Source organism: Danaus plexippus, chromosome 6 (genome assembly GCF_018135715.1).
Source record: "Danaus plexippus chromosome 6, MEX_DaPlex, whole genome shotgun sequence".
In the NCBI taxonomy this organism is placed as follows: domain Eukaryota; kingdom Metazoa; phylum Arthropoda; class Insecta; order Lepidoptera; family Nymphalidae; genus Danaus; species Danaus plexippus.
Window position 1 is genome coordinate 6,038,333 of NC_083540.1, and position 14,300 is coordinate 6,052,632.

The 14,300-nt window shown below is 31.0% G+C and overlaps 1 protein-coding gene across 1 annotated transcript; it reads left to right on the plus strand.

The window, feature by feature from the left end:
* The first annotated feature begins 952 nt into the window (after positions 1-952).
* Positions 953-14,283, plus strand: LOC116778910 (uncharacterized). The gene is made up of 6 exons (XM_032672999.2): positions 953-1,184; positions 6,562-6,619; positions 9,798-9,999; positions 10,132-13,002; positions 13,080-13,197; positions 13,267-14,283. The coding sequence occupies exons 3-6, from the start codon at positions 9,843-9,845 to the stop codon at positions 13,328-13,330; spliced, it is 3,210 nt and encodes a 1,069-aa protein (XP_032528890.2). The 5' UTR covers positions 953-1,184; positions 6,562-6,619; positions 9,798-9,842; the 3' UTR covers positions 13,331-14,283.
* The last annotated feature ends 17 nt before the right edge of the window (positions 14,284-14,300 follow it).

A 14,300-nucleotide genomic window follows, 5' to 3' on the forward strand; every position in this document is an offset into this window, starting at 1 on the left:
AAATTACATACAAAGTGTAAAAATTAATACCTTGTAATTTTATATCAGGCATAAAAAGTCGTGATTCATAAATAACTGTATGATTATATATTTTTTGTCGAAACCTATCTTGTTATCTATGTCAATTATACTGTGAAACGTGTTTATAGGACCAGGTAAAAAATACAAGTGTTTTTGTAAGAGACATTGTATCCGTGGCACTTAAACAGTTTGCATAAAACGGTTCATTAATAATTCTATATATTTATTTTGTTAAATCCATCACGGCTGTCAGTCTTTGGATACTGCTGATTTAAAAACTTTATCAGTTATTTTTTACATTAAGTATTTATTCCTGAACTAGGAACTGATGTAAAAATGCGTATTTAATGTAATTTCTTACTCTAAATACTTAAAAAATTAAGGTAATGTGTCATAAAACTGGAGCGAGAAATTACTGAAAATGAAAACTAGTCCAGTTCGTAAATGGATATTGAAAATGAACAATGTTTGTCACGGAGTTTTAAATATCATTTGTCAATTTTACGCATCATTTTTATGCTTTCCAAAAAGTTATTAGGTTTAATGACCAGTAACTTTTAATGCATGAAAAAACAATTACCAAGTTAACCGAAGACTTCATTCGAATATGACGAGATCGCTTTTGATATTAAGAGACAATATTAATATATATATTGAACACATGCAACGTGAATGCACTGATTCAGATTATAATATCTAAATAAAGCGAGAGAGGGAATGAATGGATGCACTTGTCGTATGGCTCGGCAGTGGGCTTATCATTTCTCGCCACAATATGTAGGAATAGTCACGCTGTGGTAGAATCATCCGAATTCTGTTATACCTTAATCCATTTAGCAGCGCTACATAAATATTTCTTTTAAATAGTATTGTAGCGCTGTTGTGGCGCTGAATGATTCAATGGTGGATAAAGCTAAAGTCGGTGTGCCCGCCAGTCGCGCCGCGCGCACCGAGGGCTTCGCTTCTCACGTTCTGTCGTTTACAATCGCCCTTATCAAAACATTCCCGCATTGAGATCGATTCGCACGTCTCTACACTGCTGTGATAACGACCCCCGAATGCTGCGGCTCCAGTGCCCCGTGTAGTGTTGTGATACCTTGTGTTCACTTGTGGGATTATTGTTTACGTTTTCTGTTTTATTTAACATATTGCAGACTTAAAAAGTAAGTAGATGTTCATATAATGAAACACATTGCTAGTAAGTAATTTAAATAAATTGTGGTGTATATTAGTGAAAGTGTGAAATGGTTTTTTCATAAATTTACAAAGAAAAAAATTTCTTTAAACATATTTGATTGCGTTAATACTGTATTTCTAAAAACAATTTATAATTTTTTGCTTAAAATTATGCTTAAAAAGGGTCTGTTTAAATAAAAAATATGAGATTCATTCAAGTATTACTAATGTTGTATCTGATAGTAGATAGTCCCGTCACAATTTCCTGATTGAAGTAAAGGTCGCCCTTGTCTGTTACGCAGTAAATAGCAATCTGTCTTAATACTTAAAAATCTTCCCGATATATTGTTACAGAAATATTACTATCACAAAAGCAATACAAAAATTTTAATAATATTTCACAAAGTGTAAGCTGTAGTCATCGTCGAATGAACAAAATTAATCTTTAAAATATTATAAAGCTCTAATAGTAATAAATTAGACAGTGTGGCTATAAACAAATCGTAGTTGTATAAAGACAAAAGACTTACATGTCCATGGCTGGGAGGCGTCAAAAAAATATCGTGTATTTTTACACTCAAACGAATACATTTAAAGAGTTACCCAAAAGGAATGAGCATCTGTTCGAAATAAGCTTAATTTAGCTGACTATTTGTTCATCAGAATACAAAGATACAATTTGAGTCGTAAGTTCTTGTCATGATTTTAAAACAATTTTATTAATTTATGTAAGGGTTATAATGAAAACGATAAATTAAAAATTTTATTAATTTAACTTAATTATTTCGTCAAACACATGTTAAACGTAAAAAAGTTTAATTCCTTTCAAAATTATAGATAATTTGTGTTCTCTATGCATAAATACCTACTTTATTGTTATAAGTCCGCCTCACATATTCAAGGAAAATTTAAAAAATAAAATAAAATTCCTGTTTGATAACAAATACATATATTCGCACGTAAAACGTATTACAAGTAAAATAATCAAAACGAATTACTCTTAATATTTTATCTTACAGTCGCAATTTTTTTTTTAATAAAATTTAAGTTAGTAACGATTATCGATCGCATCTCATATTGCGAAGTCATTCGGTTCTTAGTCTAAAAGGCAACAGCGTAAGGGTGAAGCTTTAATATATTACAATATCAAATTCATGGATGTCTGTAACTGAAATTGTTATTAAATCCATGTACAAGTGCTATAAAAATATTATATTCACTTCTCTGCATTCCCTTCTATTTCAATCGACTCCGCATAACTCAGTTCGCTATAAACACTAATAAATGTACATAGATACTGTTAACAACGAGAATGCAATTAATGTTATAAAATAGAGCATCGCCAGCGCAGCGCAAACGCATATGCGCATATGCGACCTGGATGCCAGCCGACCATCGCATGAAATAATCCGGTCACTTCATAAACGTAGTCATTATTGCTCTGACCAACACACTTTTGCTTTTAATTAATATTGTTAAAAAATATACATTTTTACTCTACTATACTTTAAATCAAATATGCAGTAGTTGAACGTTTAATAAATTGTGAATATATGAAAATCAAAAGAAAAGAAGATTTTTGATGACGATGTATACAATTTAATAAAATCAAGAGAGTTTCATTGAGACCATAAACATAGAAACCGTAGGTTCTGCTTTCTGCATTTGAAATTATTCTAAGGTTGTTTAAATATCTCATCCTGTCATTATCTTATTAAAATATTTTATTTTGTTCAGAAGGCCATCTGGTGATTATGCAAAATTAATAAGTGTAGCAAATAGTAGAATATATGTGTACATAAATAGAATTACTGCATGTAAAAAATTATAACTCTACCGATATTTCAATTACTGAGCGAAGTCGTTTCATTAATAGTAAATAAATTAAATATATGATATTACTTAAACATGTTTTTTAAAGAAAACCATTTGCACATAAATCATATGACAGTATAAAGGCAATCAATATGAACACACTTCAAGTCTTATCTTAGAACCAGACATTTTGAAGAAATAGTCAAGGGAGATGGCGTAAGACATTCTGAAATTATGTGACATTGGATGTATCGTTCTAATGAGCATTTGTTATAAAAATATTTATCATAAAAAGTCCGTAATGACATTTCCTAACCCAAAATACAATAAAAAAAATATCATCAATAATAAGCGACATTATGTCATAAAGTATGTTCAAAGATCATATTCAGATAAAATGTAAATTATAGCATTATAAAAATACGAGTATATCTACAGAAAAACAAATGAGAAACGAATGATAGTCCTCACATAAACCTTTTAAGTTAGTGAGAGGTAGAAGCAACATTTTACTTTAATTCCATTCGCAAGCTCATGTCTATTAACAGTTAAATAGTGCCTATATCTGTATTCATAACTCAGTATACCATTTAAAATGTTATATTAGTATTCATAATGCTACATTAATACTTTTAATTGCTCCGCATAATGAAAACCTGTGAATGAGATTTAAAATATCTTTTAGATGTGTTTAAGCAGAAACAAATTGTGATCATCAGACTGGTCCGGCGTAACTCCGGAAGCGAACAGGTTCCACTGAGACAAATTAATTTATTTATATTATTTTACCAATGTAAAATTATTATCGATTCAATGTCAGCGGCCGCGTCTTAGTTTTTATACGTATTACGTTAGCCAAACAGCTTTCACTGCAGTTACAGTCAAACCATCACGCAGGGTTTAGGTAACTGAACTATTCTGATATAACGAAGACTTATGCATTACAATTATTATGTATTAATAAACATTCATGAGATCAATATGATATAAGTGATTTAATCGAAACTGTTATTTAATAAATATTATATAAAGAGGAACTACACGCAGTAAATAATTTGCAAAAATCTTTTTATCACACCCTTTTCTGTCACCGTGGTTGTACTTTATCCATAACTCTTAAATATTGGCACAACGAAATCAATTTATTTTTTTTATTAGTTTAGCATATTCGTATACATAGTAATTGTTGTTTGATATAAAAATATGTTTTTTCAATTCGATTAATTGAACTGGAAACCATCGATTCCGATATTATGATACAAACACATTATAAGCTAAGGGTAATATGGCAAAGAGTAACGCAGTTTATTAGAGAATATAACTTGTGATATATTTTATCAATAGTTTCTAAAAAAATTACTTTATGCCGTGACCATGAAGCATATCGAACGGCTGAGATAATGACTATAATCACTAGAATCTTAACACTCGTGGAACAAATCACTGACGAGTTCCGGATGAGTCAAATGTCTAGTGCTCATTCAGTGTTTTATAAAAGATAATTGCTTTCATTTCGCTGTCACTATTACGAAGAATAAATAAGCTATAAAAAATACTGTAGTTTTATTTATTGACGTTATAAAACGCCCAAAGATATTTGTGTAAGTAACGGGAACGGACGGAAGAAAAGTTATTAAAAGTTTTATTAACAAAACTTTATTTAAATCCCTCACATACAATTAGGACAGTTAAAATTATATTTCGTGTATTTATATATATGTTCGGGGTTTTGATATATATTTCGTGTACATATCAAGAATTTATTGATGATATTTAAAAATAATAAATTCCTTTCCTTACAAAAAAAAAAAATTGTAGCAAGATTGTAATTAAAAAGATGGGAACTGATAGACGGTCATTTATTGTTTTGAAATTTTCTCATCATTAAACATTTTTCATTCAGTTTAATAAGCTATCATAAACATTTCAACCTATGATCTGATCAAAGATTTAAATTCATGCCAGGAAATAGTCCGAGATATTGCCGTCCACGGTCGTATTTGTTTTATAGTTAGCAATTAAAGTCTTCCAGCTTGACGCTTTTGATTTACCTGCGTTGCACTGACTTTGGCCATAGTCATTTAATTTCCAACACAGTCTGATATTCTGACATCTAATCTTTATAAAGTACGATGACCCTTTACTTAAATAAAATATAAGCATTTGTTATTTAAGCAACAATGTTCTTAGCTTGTATTTTTTATTGACTAATGTAGGATATCGTACTGATACGAGTATTTAAGTCACTTTTTTTATTAGATTCAATAACACTAAATGTAGGTGTTGGTCCTGTGAAGGGCATTACTCGTCAATGGCGCACGCCTTCGCCCGCCCACACGCATATAAATTGTTGTCTTAGCAGTATTAAAGACAAATTGCCTGTATTATATCCGCGATAAGTATCTCTTTTTAATTAGGTTGATCTTTCAGTATACTTAATTCATATATCGAGAGTGTTGCAAATCGAAAATCAATTTCAGTATATTTGAACAATTATAAAATCGTTGTAAATAATTATTTAAGTGGGTCGTTGTTTCCTTTTTTCTCATTTCAATTCGATAACCTTTAAAAAGAAGTTAAAAAGCTGCAGTGACACTAGTTTCCTGAGAGTCGTACTTAAAAGCGGATTTAGAAAAGATTAAATATCTGATACTGTCAGCTTATTCGTCAGAATATTTGCTGAGTCGCTTCGGTTAACAAATAAAAATATTGAAAAATGTATGTAACCTTCTCACCTTAGGTTAATAAAATTCATCATTTACAATATTAACACAATCTTAGTACATCATAAAATAAAAAAAAAAACAATCCTTTTTTTTTAAATTTCCATTTACTGGCACGCGTGAAGCTTTTAACCAAATAATCAAACGTCATAATGCTTTTCATCATTTTGGAAAAGAGCGGATACTCTTACACTGTTGGATCAATATCAGCCAAACATAGCTGAGAACCATGGAAGGAAATTCAAATCAAAGTTCTTTTTTCATCGGGTGTGTAAAAAAAAAAAAAAAAATTACGGGAAAAGAGTTATTTAAGTTAATTCTTCTTCAATATTACATAATCATTTACTTTGTTACCAATTTAATATTTAAATAAAAGCTGTTAACGTCATCCGTTTGACGGTATTTTTTTTTGTAAATGCTTTCGATTGTTATGCTGAGCGAATAGAACCCGAGTTTCATCGACTTCCATTAAACACTTTCAAAGCTACCTTATTGTCCTGCAGTTGATGGCAATAAATTTCTACGTGATGGAATTTTTATATTTCCTATCTCAGGCAAATAATATTAATAAATAAGATGTTAACATCATAGTAATATATTAGTAATTTGTTTGTCAATTATTTTTAAAACTACTTAAATGTTTGTCGACCGCTTGCGGACTTGTGGAATTGCTAGTTAATAAGTAGGTATAATAATATCAATTTCATATATATTATTACTTGAATATAATATTGATTAAAAGAGTACTAACCTTCAATTACTTTTTACATACTAACGTAATAAGTAAACAGGGCATCAGTTAAAGTTGTTTTTATTTCATTTTCAGTAAAGAGTCGCCTGCGCACGCCGCCGTCCGTCTGCTACATGAGCATTCCTGGTATGAGGTGAGTCATCGCAATATATTTATAAATAATATATTAAATTAATTATTGAAGTTAGAATGTTAAATTCACAGTTTCTACAAAACTATTCTATGAAGTTTACTTGCTATTCATAATTTAAAAAAAAGAAAAAAAGTTGCGATATAGATATTTAAAATCAATTAGAAATTTTATATAATTATTTTATAAAATTTAATAATTAAAATATAAACATTGTATGTTTCTTTTATTTGCTCGTGTAATTCCGAGCGAGTCTTCGTGAGGTCACTATTAGCAGACCGTGTATTAGTTTACGACGCACCTGCCTTGCAACTTGGATCGCGATGTCAATGCCCGTCAAACGCAGTACTATACACGGCCGCTAAACATAACAAATAAATGTCAAGTGCAAATATTACCTAATTGTTCTAGCTGTTTATATTTGGAAGTTAAGATATTCAAGTAAAATAATTAATATAAACAAACTGATATTATTAATTAATTTAATGAAATTTGTATTTTGCATAAAACATATTAATGAATACGGCGTATTTAAAATAGTTAATTGACGAACAATAAATTTGAAATCATACACAATTTTTACAATATACATATTTCATAATTGCATGAGATGAGTTAAAAATGATAAAAAATATTTCGGTGCTCTATTTAATTTTTAAAAATAAGATATTTAAATCATTCCTTAATAATAATAAAATTGTATGTGATAATTTTTTATTTACTTTAGAAAGCACAATTTAAGTAATGACTATTTTAATTAAAATTTTAAAAACCAAGAAATAAGAGACAATATTTTAGTACAATGTCGTTAAAAAACACACGGTATTTTTTTTATTTTGTTATTTTTTTTAATTAAGTGAGAACTACAAAAAAATATGAATGTAAATATGAATATGACTAAAATGTACATAAATTACGAGAAGATTTCAAAGTAAAAACTTAATATTTAATACACATAAATATTATCAGAAATACAGTTATAATAAGTGTTTTGAAGCCTCATACCTATTTCAACCGTTCTTAATACAAGGTAGCGAAGTAATAAGCAGTATCTACTTAAAGATCCGTACACATCTCTATAGCGCCATTAAGCACGTAATTACTGAACGCGTAAACAAATCAGCTCCAAGAATTATGGCGGGCAAAGCATTACCATTCGCACAAAGGAATCTTAAGTGTACAATAATCTAGGAATCCTGTGACGGTTAGACTTGTTGAGTCCGTCAGAATGTTGCGTATTTGTTGCTATTTGTGAGTTGTGGCTCGATTTAAGTAATTACCGAGTGGAACTGTCGTCAACGTGCCTAGGAATTAGTTCAGCAATGTTAAGTTTTCATAATCTAGATGAAGATTTACTTATATTGTAACTTGAGAAAGTCTGCATATATTTCGATTTTTTTTATGCTACTACAAAAAGGTACAAACTGAAGATATTTTTTTTAATTAATAAATTTATGTCCGTTTTAAAAAGTCGATACCCATCTTTAAATTTAGTTTTATTTTCTAGCAATAACAAGCCTCTTCTGCGACCTAAAATTAATATATATTTAATAAATATTTCGTGCAATCAAAATTTTCATTAAATGTTATTTTTCGATTATAACAGTTTATTCCTATCATATTTTTTTTATTATTTCTAAAATCGTACAAATATATTCAAATTCTACATTTGCTATGTATGGAAAATTTGCTAGAATTCACAGGAGGGTACCACTTTTAGAACCGATTGTAATTTAATATCAATTATGTAACTATTACACCATAAAAACGATTTAATTGTGGATAATTATAAGTAACTAGCGTCTGAAGGCACGCGGATTTCCGGCGACAAAGTCCAGCAACTACCTGTGATTCACATGACAATATTACTCGGTAAAATTATTAATTAAAATTTATGTTGAGGATTAAATTCCCATCGTATTTAATTACAGCTGATACACGTCTGTCAAACATTAGAGTAATCATAGTCAGGGATGTTTCACGTTTCCAATACGGTTGTTTATCCTCTCAATACAGTTACACTCATTTCCTTGGTTAATGATATAATGTCGTCTTCCTACATTATTATGCACGACCAAGTTGTTTTTATATGTATACATAAATTATGCTAAATATGTATATTTCTGTAGCATTAAAATGCTACACGGAAGATTTAATTGTGAAAAATTATGGCTTAGGTATATAAGGAATTCGCAGATAGTAAATAGGGTATATTATTATTTCGGAAATAAACCCCCGCGGGCTTAGATAAAATATACACTTATTTTCTGCCAGTCAATAACATCCCTTAGCAAATAACTATCACATCTTTAAGTTTTGCTGTATTTACGAAAATTGTTTAATCTAGAATCACAAAAGCGTATTAAATTATAATGCTTTTTCTATTAAAATGAAATTTGATTTTTATAATATTTTTAACAGAGCTAAAAATATATTTTCATAAAATACCTTTTAGGATCTCTTTGAAGTTTTTTGTTGAATCATTCCCGGTTTGCGTATGCTGAGAGTTATAAAATAAATAACATTTTTGCAGAATAATAAATGGTACCGACAATGTTAAAAAATAGAAATGGTTAGTCCAGCTGCACAGATTAACTAAGCAATATTAACATATGAAAACATTGCGTGTTAACTAACACAGGACTGCTTTGCTATGCTTAGCATATTACGGAGATGTTATATGCGTGCGAATACATTGCATTAGTCATTGAGTCCATGACTACTACAACTTACAATATTACACAAATAATAATATGCTTTTTTGTTAAACTGATATTTTTTTACTAATTCTACTATAGCAACCTTACATTCACATTAGGTACATTTGATATCTGTGGGAGAAATCATTCATTAATTCCAGCAGAAAAATAAGCAACTCCCAATATATACTAAATTAAGTAATAAAATTAATGCTATATTATAAATATATTTTTTGAAAGCAATTGTTCTATATGTAAAATTTTAATTCTTACTTGTCGAAAATTATGAGTATTTCGTATAAACTTATTTTCCATAAGTCTCCGTTGTATCAACGTAACTACCAACTGTTTGCAATTAATATTGCGATTAAGGTTGGCTATAGGACTATGTACGTACTTTAAATATTTTATAGGTTTATATTTGAAATTATGTACTGGCACACGATTAATAATTACCAGCTATAATTAAAGCTTGTTTACAGAGCAGGGTGTGTTGTGCGCGCGCAATGGTTGCGTGATCGGTCATCATGCGCCTCTTCCGCGGGCCGAAGCGCAGGGAAGTGACCGGTCCGCAGGCCGCGACGTCTCCGCGCAGAGACGCCTCGCACACCCCGCCAACATACACTCTTGTCACTGCAGTACCAGCAATGGTCATGGAGGACGATGCCAATGATATGAAAAAAGGTGCAACGTCTTTATATTTATAATTACAAATTAGAGTTCTTAATAAAAAGATTGTACAGCCTTATTTTAAAGTGTTTCCGACACTTCATGCAAAAATTTTCAGATTCATGGATGTTTTTAAATTATTTCCAGTGTTTGCTACGTGGGGTCGCCGAATGGGGAGGAAACTAGATTTATTAAAAAAGAATGAATCTAAAGAGATGCCTGAAGAACCAGGTACACACGAATCTGTAAGCAACGATTCTTCTATAGTTTTAACTGGACAGTATAAAAAGAAACAAAACTGGAAAATGGGAAGAAGTACATCAGACTCATCATCTCTAAAAAGAGACAGTGATACAGAATCAATACGCAGCGGATCCAGAGATAGGTCACCAAGCCCTTTTAAATCTTTTTTTCATAGAATGGGTTCAACGGGTATGTTAAATAGTTCTAAAACACAGTCTTTAAATTCTCCAAACCCACCAAACAGCTATTCTTTATCCAATGGTCCCGCTCTCTATAGAAGTTGTTCGACCTCACACTTATCGACATACGTAAAAGCTGATGACCCATCTGACGATATAGATTTACAAAATACTGGAGCCGAAACTAAAAATTCTCCTACAAAACAAAAGAACGCTAATCTTTTGACCGAAGACAATTTTGTATCTTCATCTACTAAAGCTATCAGTTGTGATAATATTCCAAATAAATTGGAAGCCCCACAAAATACGGGCACTTGCAAAAAACCTAACTTTCCATATGCTTTTTTAAGATCTAAATTATCAGTTTTACCAGAGGAAAATAGCTTGGCTTCACACCGCTCTGTTTCTGTCAGACAAAGCTTTTCCGAAAGGATAGATCGAAAATCTCCTAAATTTCGAAAAGAAAGGTTATACCTGTCAAACTCCCGATCAGAAGAACGATATCAAAGTAGCGATAACATATCCGTCCACGATGAAAGTATACTTATAAATTCAGGTCTGAGAAACTGCAACGACTTTGCGAGAAGTTCTATAAGAAGCATAAACGAGACTGATGTCTACCAAAATAAACATGTTGATGATGTACTTAGGAGATCATCTATGATATCTCACAAAGCACCAATTGATTATGACCCTATGTTAATTCCTCGAAATAGAAATAGCCTGCCAGTTTATGAGTACAGATCTACTATAGGTTCTGCACATGATCTTAAAGGTGATCTTGCTTCTTCTAATCAAAGCATTCATCAAGAAGTACTTCAAGCACATCGCCTCAGCAGCTATGTTAGTTCTAACGAATCTGGATATGACAGTGATGGAAGACCAACAGATGAGCACAGTAACCATTCACCTCCAGGTTATGGCAATAATATGGGAGGAATATCAATTACAATGAATGGGGAACATAATCTTGGTAACTTTTCACGACAATTAAGTTTAAATCACAAGATTAATGTCAACAAAGTTCAAGTACCCATGCGTAGAAGTTCTACTCCGTGTGCTTTATTTCCCATTGAAAAAAAGTCATACTATGAGTACGAAAATGAAAATAGAGATGACAATCAATATCAAAATAACGATTCAAATCTTATCATCATCGATTATAATGATGGAAAACCACCGCCACTGCCAAAGAAAACAGTCCATAAAAAGACACCATATATTTATAAAACCATCACTTTAGATGAACGTGTTCAAACAAGAAAAATAAAATTGCTACAGTCACAATTAGTTTCTGTTGATCACTCGTCTACGCCGAATCTCAGTGATAACTCTTTAAATACTTCTAAGGAATTAAACAATGTACAAAGAATTCATGAGACAGATATACTTGGAAGGGGTCCATGTACAAAACGATTTAGAAAAATAAGACTACTAAAATCAAGATTGGATGAAAGTTTGGGTGTTTATTTGGCACAAAATAGAGTGGATTTTGATAAAAGTGGAAATAATTATGAAATCCGTTATATAATTGTTAAACTTGATTTTGATGGAATTGCTCACCGAGATGGGCGACTCAGAATAGGTGATGAGATCGTTAACGTAAATGGAAAAGTCTTAAGAGGACTTTCTTCGCTCAGAGACGTACAACATATAGTAAATTCTTGCTCTACTGAAGCAACAGTCGAGGACAGTGGTCTTTTTCAGAGGTATCAAGTTGATCTGGTCATGGCACATGATGAAATATCTCCCATTACCTTAAGTCGTATTATTAATAATAAATCTAGTGAACCCAGTTCTGTACACTCCTCTTCAAGTATTCCTCCTGATATTATTGCACAAACCCACAAACCATCACCCCCAAATCAGATGGTAATTGAAACTCATTTTCCAAGCACTGATAGCACATTAAATTTACGTAATAGCAATAATACCAGTGGATATGTGAATGATATGCCAGAAAAGAATCAAAAGTGTGAAGTCGGTATACAGGTCAACAATAATCTATTGCTTTCTAACCAAAAAAGTGACGACGAAAAATTGTTGGAGCGAAACTATTATACACAATCCCATTCATCTCTACAAAATATAACTAATATAGAAATTTCAATGAGATCATCGCCTACACCGAGACACGGCACCAATAGTTCATATCGTCCCATATCATTTCACAGCACTCGTCCTCAACATTTATGTGGAACAACACTGTGTAACGATAATACTACCAACGAAATCAAAGAAAATTCTTCTCATTATATAAAGAACGTTCATAGGACATACCAAAATAGGTCTTATGAAAGTATACCGGAACAACTGAGAAGCACCAGTCGCAGTAGATTCTTTTCTAGAGTTGGATCACAAAGATCTTCACCTAATTATGGTTCTCATGTATCACGACAGCAGGAATACAGCTATCATGATATACAATCCTCTCAAAATACTTTGCATAGAGCAGAATTCTGGAAAGGTCCAGGTCACAAAAGTCTTGGCTTCAGTATCGTTGGAGGCACAGATTCTCCAAAAGGGCAAATGGGTATATTTGTTAAAACAGTCTTTCCAAACGGGCAAGCAGCCGATAAGGGAACTATTTATGAAGGTATTTATATTAACAAAAAAAAATTAACAATTATCTTCAACTATCGTTATTTCTAAAGGCGTTTTATATTTCTTTAGGTGACGAAATCTTATCAGTTAACAACGTGGCAACTCGAGGATTAAGCCATGCTGGAGCAATATCATTGTTCAAAAAAGTTAAAGAAGGAAAATTAGAATTGACGCTTTCAAGAAGAAGGTACAGTCTTTAAGGTACCAAATTATTCACATTCAAATAAAGATGATTCAAATATTTGTATCTTTTCAGAGCTCCTAGGTCAAGATCTGTAGAACCTCTCGGTAACTTTCGCAACGATAGCAAAAGAGATTGATGTTCGAAAAACATGAAGATCCATTACTGAAATCTTTTTGAGTGCAATAACATTTAACATATATATTGGCCAAAGGCGGAACACATGTAATACTGCTTATTAGGGTTCTTATTTACTAAAGTACATAGTACTGTACTAAATTGAATAGTTTATAAGATTACTTGGTCGGTACGACAATGTATTATTACTATGTCTATTTTTTCTTAAATTGCTAATATATAATTTCATTTATCAGCTTTATAGAACATGTTATTGACAAATAATATAATGTGCATGCGTGTATGTAGTTTATAGATAGTCCGGTGTTGATATTCTATGTGAATGTTAAGCCTAAATATATAAGACTGTACATATATAGATATATATAAGTCTCGGTTATAAGCAATTAAAAGGTATCACTTTATTATTACACCTATATAATATTATTCCCTTAGTAATGCTAGATCTCGTTGTTTGCTATAAATAATTTAATCGTTCGTGTAGGTGCTATAGTAAAATAACGTTTACTTTAATTTGATGTAACTTGACTTTACAAACAACAATATATAAATAGACTGATATTTCAATGTTCGATAATTTTTTGTACCTACATTCGCTACCAAAGCTTAGTCGTTATGTGATTTATATTTAATGCATTTTATATTACATTCTTCTTCGCTATTAATGTCACCTGTCAAAAGATAACAGCGAAAACGTTCCGTCCAATAACGTTATTTTATTCATCGTAATTTATGTCCATTGCAATACATTGGCGGTACATAGTTCATTGATGTTAGGGAAATAAATAAAAAATAATAATCTGATGACCCCAAAAACTTTTCAGGACTGAACAGTACACTTAATACAATTTTGACGATGTGTTGTTAAATGTTAATTTATATTTTCTTTAATTTTTTAAAGAAATGCCTGTCGATGCTGCTTCCACGTTCTCAATAAAAATATTTTTTTTAGTATATCATTATTTTATTTA

Bases quoted from the DNA above. Each gene is read 5' to 3' on its own strand.
- LOC116778910 (XM_032672999.2), top strand. From the start codon at position 9,843: ATGCGCCTCTTCCGCGGGCCGAAGCGCAGGGAAGTGACCGGTCCGCAG. The intron at 10,000-10,131 runs GTGCAACGTCTT...AATTATTTCCAG, and splicing joins TGCCAATGATATGAAAAAAG to TGTTTGCTACGTGGGGTCGC. The intron at 13,003-13,079 runs GTATTTATATTA...ATATTTCTTTAG, and splicing joins TAAGGGAACTATTTATGAAG to GTGACGAAATCTTATCAGTT.